At 47.1% G+C, this 15,657-nt stretch overlaps 1 protein-coding gene across 3 annotated transcripts in view; it reads left to right on the top strand.

The window, feature by feature from the left end:
• Nucleotides 1–1,183, top strand: part of LOC137305096 (cytochrome P450 2K1-like) — a 46,825-nt gene extending 45,642 nt beyond the window's left edge. For all 3 annotated transcript variants that reach the window (XM_067973877.1, XM_067973876.1, XM_067973878.1), the window contains exon 9: nucleotides 759–1,183. In XM_067973877.1, the coding sequence (XP_067829978.1) occupies nucleotides 759–946 (188 nt within the window). In that variant the 3' untranslated portion in view covers nucleotides 947–1,183. The remainder of the gene's footprint in view (nucleotides 1–758) is intronic.
• The last annotated feature ends 14,474 nt before the right edge of the window (nucleotides 1,184–15,657 follow it).

Raw genomic sequence — 15,657 nt, 5'->3', positions numbered from 1 at the left:
CAGCTGAGATCGGCTAAATCAATACAAACCCATACATGGGACCCTCCTAGTCCAGATGGTTCAGTGTCACGCCGTGTAGAATCCCCCAGATGGTTCAGTGTCACACTGTGTAAAATCCCCCAGATGAAGTTTTACGAACAGTGCCGGACAGGAAAAGACCCTCTTGTCCATCCAGCCTGTCCCATACCCCACCTAAAACCATGTGATCTCTGGCGAGAAACCAGATAAAAACCCAGGCCGATTTGGGGAAAAAAATCTGGGAAATTTCTCTCCGACTCCCCCCCCCCCCCACCAAGGCATTGAAACTAGTCCAGGAGATCACTCTGGCCCTGATAATTCTAAGCATTACATTACCTACGTCCTGTACAAGGTGATCTCCGCCCCAGCCAGAAACAGGTCCAGCTCTCGCTTGAAGGACTTCAGCGAATCGGCGTCCACCCCACGAGCTGGCAGCCTGTTCCAGAGGCCCACTGTTCTCTGAGAAAAGAACCACCTCCCGACATCTAACCTCCACCTGGGCCTTATACAACTTAAAAGTGTGACCCCCTGGTCCTCCCTAACCTATTTAATTGGAACAAACTCTCAACTGGAACACAGTCTATTCCTTTCATCGTCTTATAAACCCCGATCAGCTCACCCTTAAATCTACGCTTCTCTAAAGTGTAGAGTCCCAGCTCTTTTAGCCTATCTTGATGACTAAGATGCTTTGACAAGGTCGCTGCTAAGACCAGCATTTGTTGCTTGTTCTAATCCTACAGGTCGCAGGATTTGCCCGGGGGAGACACTGGCCAAGGTGGAGCTCTTCCTCTTCTTTGTAACCTTGCTGCAGAAGTTTGACTTGCGTCCTCCACCTGGAGTTACCGATCTGGACCTTACGCCTGTCGTAGGGGGGATATTGAACCCAAAGCCTCACAAGGTCTGCGTTGTACCCCACAGGCACCAATGATGACCAGTCTTAACGTTCTCTGAACGCAGACAGACTGTTCTAAAGACTTCAGTGACTAATGGGGTTTGCAGGGTTGCTAATCAGTCATCCAATCATTTGTGAGATATTGGTGCCGTAGACACTAACTTACACTCTCATCTTAGTGTAAGATCTTCCTTTTGCTACGCTGTGCTTCGTTTTATTCTGATTAGTTTAACCACTGGAGAGGACAATAAAATGGAGTGTTATGGAAAAATATTCCATTTTAATGCGTCATCCTTAAAATCTATTGTTGGGTGAACCATTTCAGCCTGGAGTAAATTCAGATCAAATTCCCAAGCCGTCATTTCATATGAACATAACAAATAGGAGCAGGAATAGGCCATACGGCCCCTCGAGCCTGCTCCATTATTCAATCAGATCATGGTTGATCTTCAACCTCAACTCCACTTTCCCGCCCGATCCCCATATCCCTTGATTCCCCTAGAGTCCAAAAATTTATCACAAAAATTTCACACCACTGCGGCCCTTTAAGTGCTGCTCATTGCGTCAGCAGTCAAAATAACCATTAATATGCAGATTGACAGATGACCAGCGACTCATTGAGATCATCGCTCTCTGACTTCAGACCAACGTTAGAAGTTAATGTTGGTGATATTATCAGATGAACATTTATGGGTCAATCTGTGTGAGACTCGCTCCACTGGTGGAGCCTCACCTGCAACCATTGTGGACCATCATTCATTCATCCCTTAATGCCTTCATTCTTCCATTGTCCACTTTACGAAGAGCGACATTAACTCATTCATTTTAAATGGATTCTGCTTCATTGAGGCTGAAAAGGAAAAAGGTTTGAGTTGTGATAAGTGATCAGATTCAGAAAGTATCTGGTCTTAATAAAGCAAATCCAATACTTGGGTGCATCTGGAGGGCATTGGATTAGGAGTCAGATGTTGTACACATCAGTGGTGAGATCAGATCTGGGTTATGTTGGGCCATGTTGGTTACACTGCCTGATAACAGATATAGATGCATTAGAAAGGGGGTCAAGGAAGAGTGAGCTGGACGATTCCAGGCCTTACATAGGAATTACAACACAGAAAAAGTCTGTGTTGGTGTTTATCCTCCACACGAGCAGTAATCCTAATCCCATGTGCCCACCCTTTCCCCATATCCCTTTATTCCCACTTTCCTTCAACATCTATCTAACCTATTCTTAATGTTGACATGGTCTCTGCTTCAATCACTAACCCTGGTAGTGCATTCTACAGCCTCACAATCCTCTGTGTAAAAAAGTTTCTCCTCATCTCTATCCTGAATCTCTTTTGTTATATCTTATATTTATGTCCCCTTGTTCTAGACCCCTTAATCATTGGAAAGCATCTGTTTCTATGTACTCTGCTTATCCTTTCCAAATTTTAAACACCTCTATCAAATCACCCCCTAATCTGCTCTGTTCTATTGAAAACAGTTCCAATTTTCCAAGTCTTTCTTTGTATTTGTTTCTCCTCATACCAGGCAGCTTCCTAGTGAACCTGGGCTGTCCCCTCTCTATTGTCTCAACATCCTTCCTATAGTGTGGAGCCCAACACTGCACACAATACTCCAACTGAGGTCTTACTAAGAGGTTATATCGATTCACCATTACTTCTTGACTCTATACCTCTTGCCATAAAACCCAATGATCCATTAGGGTTTTTGCGGCCTTATCCAGTTGAGGTGCTGTGTTTTATATCTTGTGAACCTGATTTTGCAGGGTCAGGAGGAGAGGCCGTTGAGGATGTACTGACTGCATTGGGAGAAGTAGGAATGGAACAAAGATAGGATAGTAACCATGGAACTGGAGCACGGAAGAGAGGTGGTGGAGGAAGTGATTGACCATCTAAAAAGCCGCAGAGCAATTGAGGAGGATAGGAGGGATAGAACACCATGATCACACTGACATTTTAAGACCCATTTTAGAAGTCAAAAGGCTGCGAAACACCACAATTCCTTTTAACGGTGTCTTACTAGTGAAAACGAGCCATTGTAAACAAATCTCTTACTTCTTCATAGGGGGGAAATGAGGAAAGAGGGTCTAAGGATCTCTCCATTTTCTTTCTCCTTTAATTTCCTCCTTGAAGGCTGGAACCAGGGGCCTGATATTAGGAGGGAGGCGGGTTGGCAGCGGGGGGTCGACTGGGCGCGTGGGTAAAGCACCCAGTGAAATCGGTGGGTTCCCCACACGATCGTAAGTAAATTGAAGCCACTTACCTTGGCTTCCGGGTTTCGCGCTGGAAAGCTGCGCAGCGGGCGGACTGCGCACCCGCATCATAGGCTGTCAGCTGGAGTAGCCCTATTTAAAGCGGCATTCATCCACTGACTGATGCTGCAGAAAATAGGCAAAATTACAGCATGGAGCAGCCCAGGGGGAAGGCTGCTCCCAGGTTTAATGATGCCTCACTCCAGGTCTTACTGGATGGGGTGAAGAGGAGGAGGAGGAGGGAGATCTTCCACCCGGCGGACAGGAGGAAGTGGCCTGCCTCTGCCACCATGAAGGCCTGGCTCGAGGTGGCAGAGGAGGTCACCTGCACCACCAACATATCACACACCTGCATACAGTGCAGGAGGCACTGCAATGACCTAAGTAGGTCAGCCGAAGTGAGTACACTTACTCATTCCCCTACACTCCGTCTGCCACATCACTGCCCCCCACCCCACATCTCCTTCTGCACTGCCAACACCACTCTATCACATCACTCCTCACACCCACTGAACCCTCATCCTCATCTTACCTGCACTTCCTCACCTCCCCAGTACTCATCCCACCACTACCACTCAACCCAATCCTCAAACAATCTCATGGCTCTGTCTCATACTCACCCTCTGATGCATCTCTTTCACGGTCACCCTCACCCAACCTGCCACTACCTTTGCTGCAGCCACAGGGGATGCATCACGTATGAGTAGTAGGAAGCGTAAGGCAAAGGTTTCGTGAGCACAAAGGGGATGCACAAGGTTGTTTGACGGTTTGTCATGGTTTTTATTTATATTTGATTTTGGTTGAACTCACATTAAATATATTGTCACCACTACTGCCACGTCTTGGCCATTCTTGACTGGCTTGTGCAATAAGTCCCTTTCAAGAGGTTCTCCATGAACACCCACACGTGATGTCACCCATTGGGTCACCCTACAGTGGGTGTATGTGTAGTTGCATAACTATTTTGTGCAGGTGCCTGTGGTGCAGCACTGTGTTGTGGAGCTCCACGTGGCGGAGGTGGACGGCGTGCCTGGCGAGGCTGGTGATGTTGCTTGTCCTCGGATGAAGTGATGAATGCAGCCATGGCGTCCCCCATCCTGACGGTGTGAGTTTGAGGGGGTCCGCAAAGTAGGAAAATGTGTTTGCACAGCAGAGTTTAGGGTATAAATTAATAATTTTGAGTGGAAAGACAAAGGTGTTGCAGCAAAAACTTTGTCTGAAGTGAGAGAGTGCCCTGCTGCAATAAATGAGGTATTCCCCCCCCAACTGTCAAAAAATCCTTTGCATCTCCCACTGGCTGCTGACTGAAACACGTCTGCTCCAACAGGGAGTGTTTCCCACAGCACGGGAAACATGCTGAGGATCCATGAAAATTGTACCCCTGCCAAAATCTCCAGTCAATGAGGTCTGTCAAGTACCTCAACTAGGTAAGTAAGTATTTAAATTATCATCCCGCCGGCTTTAATTGCCGGTGGGAGTCCCGCATGCAGGAGCTGTGTGCGCACCGATTCGAGTCATTGGGTAACCCGGAAGTGAGCGGGTTGGAGCCGGGCTCCGGACCCGCTCCGGGATTCCCCAATTTTAGGAGCCCCCCCCCGCCCCGAACGCACCCGCTCGGCCATCCTAAAATCGGCCCCCATGTTTCCAGTCTGTCTCCTCGATGCATCGTTGCAAAATCAAAGTTTTGCAGAACAAGGCAGAGGCCACGCGTTTGAGGTCATTGACTCATACAGAGAATGCCATCCAGTAAACATTCGGTGATGGTGTGAGTAGATTAACTGGACAACCACTAGTGTGTCCACCCCATCTGGAATGATATGATCACAGAGGTTGAAAAACCCAGGCACCCCAAGCTTACAGAACCATTCTGCAATGCAGATTAAATTTAATTTTTGATTGTTTATTTTTTCTCTGCCAAATTTTGTGCTCATCAAGTGAATTGGAACGATTTCCCTTCCTTACGTCAATGTTCACATTGAGCAATCTGCGAACATTCACAGCCTGTGAGCACAAAATGATCCATCGTTCAGCACTCTGAGAGACCACAACAACAACTTGCATTTATATAGCACCTTTAACGTAGTAAAACGTCCCACGGCATTTCAGAGGAGCAATTATCAAACAAGATTTGACACCGAGCCACATGAGATATTAGGACAGGCGACCAAAAGCTTGGTCAAAGAGGTAGGTTTTGAGGAGCGTCTTATAGGAGGAGAGAGAGGTGGAGAGGTGGAGAGGTTTAGGGAGGGAATTCCAAAGATTAGGGACTAGACAGCTGAAGGAACGGCCGCCAATGGTGGAGCGAAGGAAATCGGGGATGCGCAAGAGGCCAGAGTTGGAGGAGCGCAGAGATCTCGGAGACCATGGAGGGATTTGCAAACAATGATGAGAATTTTACTGGGGCAAAGCGAAGCAAAGCAGTTATTGAAATCAGAGAGTAAAATCGGGGCGGGTATAAAACAAGGGGCCAATCCCATCCCATCAGTTTCCTGCCGGGCGGGTTAGGTTAAAATGACCCCTCCTGATATCGGTCCGAAAATAATTTTTTACTAGTTTGAACCCATGTCGTCCAGTTTTACTCCGGTAGGAATAATGAAACAATATTAATGATTTTACTCCAAAGCACCTTTAACATTTGCACTGTTGGTCGCTGTATGTTTACATTGTATCTCAGCTTATCGCTAGATCAATAGAGTGAAACGCTTTATCTGGGAAGTGTGGTTAATGAGTAGAAGGTCAACAAACATCTTTTTAAAAAGAATAGTGCTGAAACAAATGGGGTTGAGAAAATGACATTCTGTAACGCTGCTCATTTCTCAGAGCATTTTGTAGGGCAACAGGGGTAAATCTTAACTCTGAGCGATAGTATAAAATGGGTGAGAGCGTTGTCGACAGCCCATTTAACATCTCCATCCATTTTTATTTCCATTGAAGTCAATGGGCAGTTAGCAGCAATTACCATTGCGTCTGACCGCCTGCTGCACCAATGGGAGTGTGGGCGGTGGGTGTGTGGGACGATTCCAGCCCTCTCTGTAGTGCCACACAGGGTGGAGAGCTGAGGTCCTCTGCGACCGCCTGGGTCCAAGTGATTGTTGGTCGGACTCGAGCTCTACGCCAAGATCGTGATTTCAAGCCCCACTCCCGAGACCGGAGGCTCATAATCCAGGCCGACCCTCCCGGTGCCAGTAATGAGGGAGTGCTGCACTGTCGGAGGTGCCGACTTTCAGATGAGACGTTAAACCAAGGCCCCATCTGCCCTCTCAGGTGGATGTAAAATATCCCACGGCCCTGGTTGCAAAAAAAAATGAACCCACCAACAGAAAAATCACTAAACACAGAAAGTACTGGGAACGCTCAGCAGGTCAGGCAGCATCTGTAGAGAGAGGAACAGAGTTAACGGGTGCAATTTTAACCTAACTCTCCGAGGTGGGAAGCCAACGGGATCGGGCAGAATGTCGGTTTTACACCCCATCCGATATTACTCTCCGTTGATTTCAATAGGAGAATAAAAGCTGCTGGTTTTTTTAATTGTTTTCTTTTGCCTCTCCCAGGAGATTGCATGCCTGCGGGAGTTGGGGTTAGGATATGTCTAGTCACGATGGTCCAGCCATCACCAGTGTTGGGGGGCAGGCTTGATAGACCAGCTGGTCCTTTCCTGTCTGTCATTTTCCGATGCTCGATTGCTTCCAGGGATTTGGCTGTGAAAATGCAGAATACTGGGTTACCAGTAAATTGAATTGCAAACTTGTGAGAATCAATCATTGGAGAAGGCGGTATGAAAACGATCTGTTTCTGACTAGGTCTAATACAACACTGTTTACCAGTAATGTAAAAATGCTCCCACCGAGCCCATTACCCTTCCCATGTCCACTGACACCAGCGTGTGATGAATTGCACTGATATGCCTGTTCTATGAGCTGTCTCTGTGAGATTAGCCAATTGAAGCTGCCGTTGTATTGAGCTGAGATGATGTTAGTGCTCAAACTCTTTAATCTCATTTTTGTTTATGGTCAAGAGAAGTTATCAGAAACAAGTATTTTTAACTCTGGCCTGTTGATTGATTGATGTTCTTGACTTTGCAATGCAATTTATTCCTTCTATTTACAAAATGGTGAATGTGATGCTTTCAGCACATGCGATTCCCTTGTCAATTAGGTTTATGTCTAAAATATACTTTCAGCAAGGCTTGTTAAGGCTTGTGAATGATTTGCTTATCTGTGGGTGTCATTCAGGATGACAACAACCATATCTCACCTGCTTAAAGCAAAGTCAGAGAAGTATTAGTTTAACAGAAACAAACTTATCACCATTCTTTATTCACCACTTCTAATAGTACTTAAAATTCTCATCCTTGTGCTCAACTCCCCCCATGGCCTTGCCCCCCCCCACTCTCTGTAATCTCCCCCAGCCCCTACAACCCTCCGAGATCTCTGCGCTCCTCCAATTCTGGCCTCTTGCGCGTCCCCGATTTTCATCGCTCCACCATTGGCGGCCGTGCCTTCAGCTGCCTGGGCCCTAAGCTCTGGAATTCCCTCCCCAAATGTCTTTTGGTGGTGTTGCATGAGGGAGGGGTGTTAGGACCCTGGGAGAAGCCCCAGGCCTGTTCTGTGGCATGCCCGAACGGACAGACCAGGCCCCCCCCCTTTCACGGCCAATCTGTAGAATGGCTCCTGTGACATTGCAGCACTCCCTCAGTACGGCAGTCAACCAAGCCAATGCTTTTTGAAAATATTAAGGATGAAAGGATTATAAAGAAAAAGGCAAGGAACTAGAAAGTAAGGGAGACGGTGAAGAATTTAAGGAAATTTAAATAATGAGAGTGTCATTTTCCTGATTCTGGGGGTGGGGGGAGGGCGTAATTTTAACCTAACTCACTGGGTGGGAATCCCACGGGATCGGGTGGAGCGCTGGTTTTACACCCTGCCTGATATTACTCTCCTTTGACTACGCTGGAGAGTAAAATCAGACGAGGTGTAAATCATGTGCTCGAGCTGAATTCGGCCCCTTCCAGCAGGACAGGTTGGGTTAAAATCGGGGCTTTAATCTCTGTCCTGATCCTCATGACCCATTTCCTGGTGCTGCAATGAGGCTGAAGAATCTCTGGCCATTAAGATGGCCGTCACCAATACAACCACTCAATTACGTGGGCCAGAAACCCCAGCATTCATTGTTACTGCGAATAAATTGTTTCTCACACCATTTAATGTATCAATAGTTAGTGGGTAGTCATGGTCTTCAAAGAAATTAGTCTTCTCTTTCACCTCCTCTCCTTAATAAAGTAATTGGCAAAAGAACCAGAGTGGGGACGAGGAGAAGTTATTTTTACTCAGCGAGTTGTTATGATCTGGAACGCGCTGCCTGAAAGGGCGGTGGAAGCAGATTCAATAGTAACTTTCAAAAGGGAATTGGATAAATACTTGAAGGGGAAAAATTAGCTGGTCTTTGGGGAAAGGGCAGGGGAGTGGGATTAATTGGATAGCTCTTTCAAAGAGCTGGCATAGGCGCGATGGGCCGAATAGCCTCCTGCTGTGTTGTATCATTCTATGATTCTACGATCCTGAAGGCGTTTACTCAAGTTGGGGTATATATCCAATGAGGGATTGATTGATGCTTACACTGAATGTCTCAAGAAGATGTTCCCCTTCCCGGCACCCATCTCCCTCCTTTCCTCTTGCGTCCACTTGGATAGTGAATGGCAGCTGACTATTCAACTGCTGGGGGCATCACCTAACCACGTGCATTCTTTCCAACAATCACTGGATAGGGACTAGGAGTGGGAACCCTACTTGATTTACGCTCCCCCTCAGCCCCCGGCCATTCCCTCCCTTCCTGGCCCGTGGCCTTTACTGCTGCCGTAGCTGTTAGCAAACTGGGCACCGAGCTTGGGATCGTTCCCAGTACCGTTAAGCCTCAGTTCCACTTTCGGCAGCACACTAAGCTATCAAAGATGTTATTGTGTAGATGTCGGCAATATACAATAGACCCTTTTTAATATCATACAAAAATACATCCTAAAGAGGTGTTATGTTTTATTTCAATCTTAGCATTAGGGCTATTAGTAAGAAGCATTAAAACGGTCATTAAGGAGTCTGCCAGGAAGATTCCCAGCAGCCATTCTCCTTGCCACACTAAATTCTCTAACATCGTCCATCTCGCAGGGATCAAAGTTTGCCCCCTTGCTTTTTTTTTTGCAAATTGTTAGAACTACCAATGGAGAATTGTCCTCTCCAACAGCAGTGTGATGTAACGCAGAAACAAAATCAATGTATAGAACGAGGAGTTTCTATCAGGTCGTCAGGTACTAACACGCAGTTGGTGAATGGACTATGTAGAGATATAAACTCCCCCAGCAGTCTATCAGCATCAACTGGCATTAATTCTAGGTGCTATCTGTTGTACAAAGGGGCCCTTTATCAGTCTCTGTATGATCCGGGAATGGTATCCATCACTGAGGTGTTTGTTGGTGGCTGGCTGATACTGGGCATCTGGCGGGGCACAGCGCACATCTGGTGAGGTTTGGGCGTCAGTGTTGCTCCTACAACAGGTGTGAGGTCCAGGTAAGTGACAAGAGGTGGAGGGTGCAGATGAAACTCCTGGAGCAGAGTTGTAAAGAGGAGGAAGAGTTCCATCTTGGCCAAAGTCTCCCCAGCACAAATCCTGCGACCTGCAAAGGGAGAGAGAGCAGGCAGTCTCATTGAAAACCTCATGCGGAAAACACTTAACTCATTCAAAGAACTTGCATTTATATAGCGCCTTTCACAACCTCAGGACATCCCAAAGAGCTTCACAGCCAATGAAATACTTTTTGAAGTGTAGTCACTGTTGTAATGTAGGAAACATGACAGCCAATTTGCACACAGCAAGATCCCACAAACAGCAATGTGATAATGACCAGATAATCTTGTTTTTTAGTGATGTTGGTTGAGGGATAAATATTGACCAGGATACCGGGGCGATCTCCCCTGCTCTTCTTCTAAATAGCGGCCGTGGGATCTTTTACGCCCACCTGAGAGGGCAGACGGTGCCTCAGTTTAATGTCTCATCTGAAAGACGGCACAGCGCTCCCTAAGTAATGGCACTGGGAGTGTCAGCCTGGATTAATCTGGAGTGGGATTCGAACCCAGACTTTCTGACTGAGAAGTGAGAGTGCTGCCCACTGAGCCATTGGCTGCCCGCTGAGCCAGGGCTGCCCTCTTCACCACTTGGGCAGTAAACTGGTGGAGCAGATCGACCCTCCGTTACGGTGCCAGCCCAAACCAATGGAAATAAAAACTGGTCGGGTTCTGTAACGGGTGGGCGATGCTGAAAATGACGCCCATGGAGTGGGAGACGTTTAGTTCCAATAGCTGTGCACTTGATTCCCAATCAGAATAGTCATTGGGATGCCCATCACTCGAACTTGTCTGGCTCAGTTGAATGATTTCTGGTGAGCTAAATAATGGAGAACTTGCTTTGGTGACAACAGTCTAGAAATGACCTTTGGCATTATGAGTGTATGAACACTTAACACCTTTGGATCCCACCCTTCTGTCTGCCATATAGTGGGGGCATTTAAAATAAGCAAAATAATGAGTTCTTGGAAGAAAATGATTGTTGATTAAAGCCAGATACATCTCAGTTCCCTTCTCTGTTTGCACCTTGATGGTGAAATTCACAGCTCAGAACGTCTCACTCGACCAGCGCTAAAGATCCTAATATTCCAGTGGGTAAATTCACTGAGGTGGGGCCATAAGCTACATAGTCCCAGATTCAATCACTGGTCTTGCTCAATTTAGGCAATGGAGCGTTAGATTCCCCTGGACGTGAGTGGATGAAGTTGGCCAGAGTTTGTGGCCCACTTTGCTTTAAAGCACTCTCAAGACTTCTGTTTACACAGATGTCTCCATATGATGATGTTGTTGTTTTCATATCTTCCCTTGGAGAATAGTGTGAAGTGTGAATAGTGTAAACTCTTCCCTTGGAGAATAGTGTGATGTGTGACTAGTGTAAACTCTTCCCTTGGAGAATAGTGTGAAGTGTGAATAGTGCGAACTCTTCCCTTGGAGAATAGTGTGAAGTGTGAATCGTGTAAACTCTTCCTTTGGAGAATAGTGTGAAGTGTGAATAGTGCGAACTCTTCCCTCGGAGAATAGAGTGAAGTGTGAATAGTGTAAACTCTTCCCTCGGAGAATAGTGTGAAGTGTGAATAGCGTGAACTCTTCCCTCAGAGAATAGTGTGAAGTGTGAATAGTGTGAACTCTTCCCTCTGAGAATTGTGTGAAGTGTGAATAGTGTGAACTCTTCCCTCGGAGAATAGTGTGAAGTGTGAATAGTGTGAACTCTTCCCTCGGAGAATAGTGTGAAGTGTGAATAGTGTAAACTCTTCCCTCGGAGAATTGTGTGAAGTGTGAATAGTGTAAACTCTTCCCTCGGAGAATAGTGTGAAGTGTGAATAGTGTGAACTCTTCCCTCAGAGAATAGTGTGAAGTAGTGGAAGGGTTCCCAGGCTGATTAACAGTCTGATAGGCTGCAACGTGATCGCACCTTCCATGGTAGGGGGGTTAGTCCTATATGGGGGAGGGTTTGATGGGCTCCTACAACCCATGCAGCGGTGGGGGGAGGGCTGGAGCCAGCAATTCCTACGCCCACAGGACGCAATTATCCTACTGGATGTTAACCAAGTCAGAGCTCTCCAGAACTGTCTGGAGTGGGGGTTTGAAACCTGCACCTTCTGACTCAGAGGCTACCACTTATCCAAAGGCTAGCTCCCTCCATCTGGGGATATTCTAAGACTTTGGAGGTGCACTCGCACAGGTGATGAGCACCTTACCTGCAGAGAAAGGCATGAAGGCATCCTTGTTCACAAACTTCCCCTCAGCATCCAGAAAGTGCGACGGGATGAACTCATCTGGGTTCTCCCATTGAGTTTTATCGTAAAGCACCGATCCCAGCAACGGAAAAATCCACGATCCCTTGGGGAAAGGGGATGGAGGGGGGGGGAAGAGTTGGCCTGGTGACCAATTTATGGCGACACTTACATGGTTACGAAGCTGATGATCTCACAGTGGGTCGCTCTGTTGCTATGGTGATGTGACAGCTCTGCCGTTGCTATGATGTATTTGTTTAGATGCCACTTCAGACCAAATTTATTTTTAAATGTATTGTTGTTATGGGTTGGAGGCCACTTCAGAGCTGGAGCTCATAACCTACGCCGGCAATGTGACGCAGTTCCGAGGGAGCGTTGCATTGTCTCAGGTGTGGGCCTTAGGATGAGACATTAATAGTCACTCCGCTTAAAAAATGACTCATTATGGGAGGCACTGAGACATTCTAAACTTATAACACGGTATAACTATAAGTGAATCTTATTATTACATAGAATTACATAGAATGTGCAGCACAGAAACAGGCCATTCGGCCCAACAGGTCCATGCTGGTGTTTATGCTCCACACGAGCCTCCTCCCTCCCTACTTCATCTAAGTATCAGTATATCCTTCTATTCCTTTCTCCCGCATGTGTTTATCGAGCTTCCCCTTAAATGCATCTATGCTATTCCCCTCAACTACTCCTTGTGGTAATGAATTCCACATTCTCACCACTCTCTGGGTAAAAAAGTTTCTCCTGAATTCCCGATTGGATTTATTAACACAAAGGCGATGATATGAAAACTATTTTCATAGTCTTCAGTTTTAAGTACAGGAAAGGACAGGTCACATGATTTCACCCTTGGTTGCCCAGGCTACGATTAAACAGGCAGAACGTGAAATTGGACATGGGCAAGGACTCAAAACAGGCGGAATCGCATTGGTCACCTGTTATACGTCCTGCCCCGCTATCCCGTTCCACTGACTTCAATAGAACTGAATATTGTGCATGTGGTATAACGGGCGGTGAATATGATTTCGCCTGTTTTGCGTTCCCCACTAAATGTCCAATTTCACCCCGGTCGGTAATCTCCCCCCAGACTTCTGCCAATGTTGTTCAACAGCCATTGGGTGTACAGAAGAGCTACTGGTTGACTCGCTGGACGTAATTTTACGAGGCTGTGCTCCCAAGAGGGGGCCTCGCCCATTGGGGAGCACATATCAGGCACTCTGCGCCCCCCCGCATTATCTGGTCTTTCCCTCCAAGCCCAAGGAAAAGCAGCTTGTTTCAATTTTACGTCCACCTGAGGGGGCAGACGGGTCCTCGGTTTAACGTCTCATCCAAAAGACGGCACCTTTGACAGTGCAGCACTCCCTCAATGGAGTGCAAGCCTAAATTATGTGCTCTGGTCTCTGGAATGGGGCTTGAACCTTCTGACTCAGAGGCGAGAGTGCTCCCCACTGAGGCATGGCTGATACTAACATAGCCATTGACCGGAACACTAAAACAGCAAAGCATTTCAGACGACACATGAAGTGTTGATCCACTAATAATGCTAATTTCTGGGCGAAGCTGTTGTGGGCTCTTACTCTGAATTCCTTGGGATTTCCTCATGAGGAGACGTCCCCGGCGTAAGGTGTTGGCAGTTGTCTCCATTCCAGCAGTAAACAGACCGTGGGTTGTAATCAGCAAGTTTTTGTCATGGAAAGGGGTGTCCAGATTCCCAGATTCCTTCAAAACACCGATTGAGACGGGAACATCAACAACAACTTGCATTTATATCGTGCTTTTAACGTAGTAAAACGTCTCACGGTGCCTCACAGGAGCAATCATCAGACAACATTTTGATACTGAGCCACATTAGGAGATATTAAGACAGGTGAACAAAAGCTCGGTCAAAGATATAGGTTTTAAGGAGGGGAGGCGAGAGAGGTGGCGAGGCGGAAAGGTTTAGGGAGGGAATTCCAGAGCTCGGGGCCTGGGCAGCTGAAGGCACGGCCGCCAATGGTGGAGCGATTAAAATCGGGGATGCGCAAGAGGCCAGAGTTGGAGGAACGCAGAGATCTCAGAGGGTTGCAGGGCTGGAGAAGGTTACAGAGATAGGGAGGGGCGAGGCCACGGAGGGATTTGAACACAAGGGTGAGAATTTAAAATTCAAGGCGTTGCTGGACTGGGAGCCAATGTAGGTCAGCGAGCACAGGGTAACAGTTCACTCAAACAGCTGCAACAGTCAGAGGTGAGACACAGGCTCGATTCCCCCCCTCCACCTAGTTACCAATCGCAGTCACACTGTCATGGGGAGGCATTAGGGAGAGCACAGCTCCCTTCCCTAACCTGGAGAGGCAGGAGAGTCATACCTGGGCCCTCTCTGCTCCCCCTGTGTAACACAATAACTGCAGTCTGAGAGCAGGAGGCCAACAAGGCCTCCATCAATGGCAGTCGGAGCTGGCTGCCTTGTGTTCAAATCCCTCCATTTTAACCGCTCCACCATTGGCCGTGCCTTCAGCTGCCTAGGCCACAAGCTCTGAAATTCACTCCCTAAACCTCTCCGCCTCTCTACCTCTCTCTCTCCTCCTTTAAGACGCTCCTTAAAACCTATCTCTTTGACCCTCACCTGTCCTAATATCTCCTTATGTGGCTCAGTGTCAAATTTTGTTTGATAATCGCTCCTGTGAAGCACCTCGGGACGTTTTACTATATTAAAGGCGCTATATAAATGCAAGTTGTTGTTGTTGTTGTTGTGACTCTTAGCAAAAGCCTAAAAGCTAAGACGGACTTCTGGTTGGATGGTTTCTCACAGCACTGCGATCTGGATGACCCCATGCCATTTGTTTTCAGGAAGGGCGGTTTCCACATTAAATATAAGGTTATAAATACTTAATGCAGCTTCCCCTGTGACCAAAATCACTCTTATTAAATCCACTTGAATTGAATGATAATAGGCTCCAATACTTAACCACCATCAGTGTCAATCTAATATTCCTTTAATTCCTGGGATCACACTTTCAAGTGTTTTGTAAGGTTTGCATTAACAGCAGCTCTTCCCCAATACTCTTAATAGCATCCTCGCGCTCCGTCAGCTGTGAAAAGTATCTGACAGCTTTCCGCCCACATCTAGTCTCATTTTCTCAAGTGGTTTTCAGTCTGTTGCACCTGGTCTGGATGCAGGATGAATATACAAGAGGTCCAACTTTCTAATGACCATCACTCTGTGGAAATGAAGCACTTCTAATACTCCTACCACCAACAGTTTCCTGGAGTGAAGGGACTGCAATATCTTGTAGATTAGATTGACTAACAACAGCAACTTGCATTTATGTAGCGCCTTTAACGTAGTAAAACGTCCCAAGGCGCTTCAGAGGAACGTAATCAGACAAAAATTGACTCCCAGCCAAAGAAGGAGATATTAGGACGGGCGACCAAAAGCTTGGTCCAAGAGGTAGGTTTTAAGCAGCGTCTTAAAGGAGGAGAGAGAGAGGTAGAGAGGCGGAGAGGTTCGGGGTGGGAATTTTAAAGCTTAGGGCCCAGGCAGCTGAAGGCACGGCCGCCAATGGTGGAGCGAAGGAAGTGGGGGATGCGCGAGAGGCCAGAGTTGGAGGGACGTAGTGCTCTCGGAGGGTTGTAGGGCTGGAGGAGGTTATAGAA

Source organism: Heptranchias perlo, chromosome 39 (genome assembly GCF_035084215.1).
Source record: "Heptranchias perlo isolate sHepPer1 chromosome 39, sHepPer1.hap1, whole genome shotgun sequence".
Lineage (NCBI taxonomy): Eukaryota > Metazoa > Chordata > Chondrichthyes > Hexanchiformes > Hexanchidae > Heptranchias > Heptranchias perlo.
The sequence above is the reverse complement of the archived record's forward strand: the minus strand, read 5'-3'. Positions and strand labels throughout refer to the sequence as shown.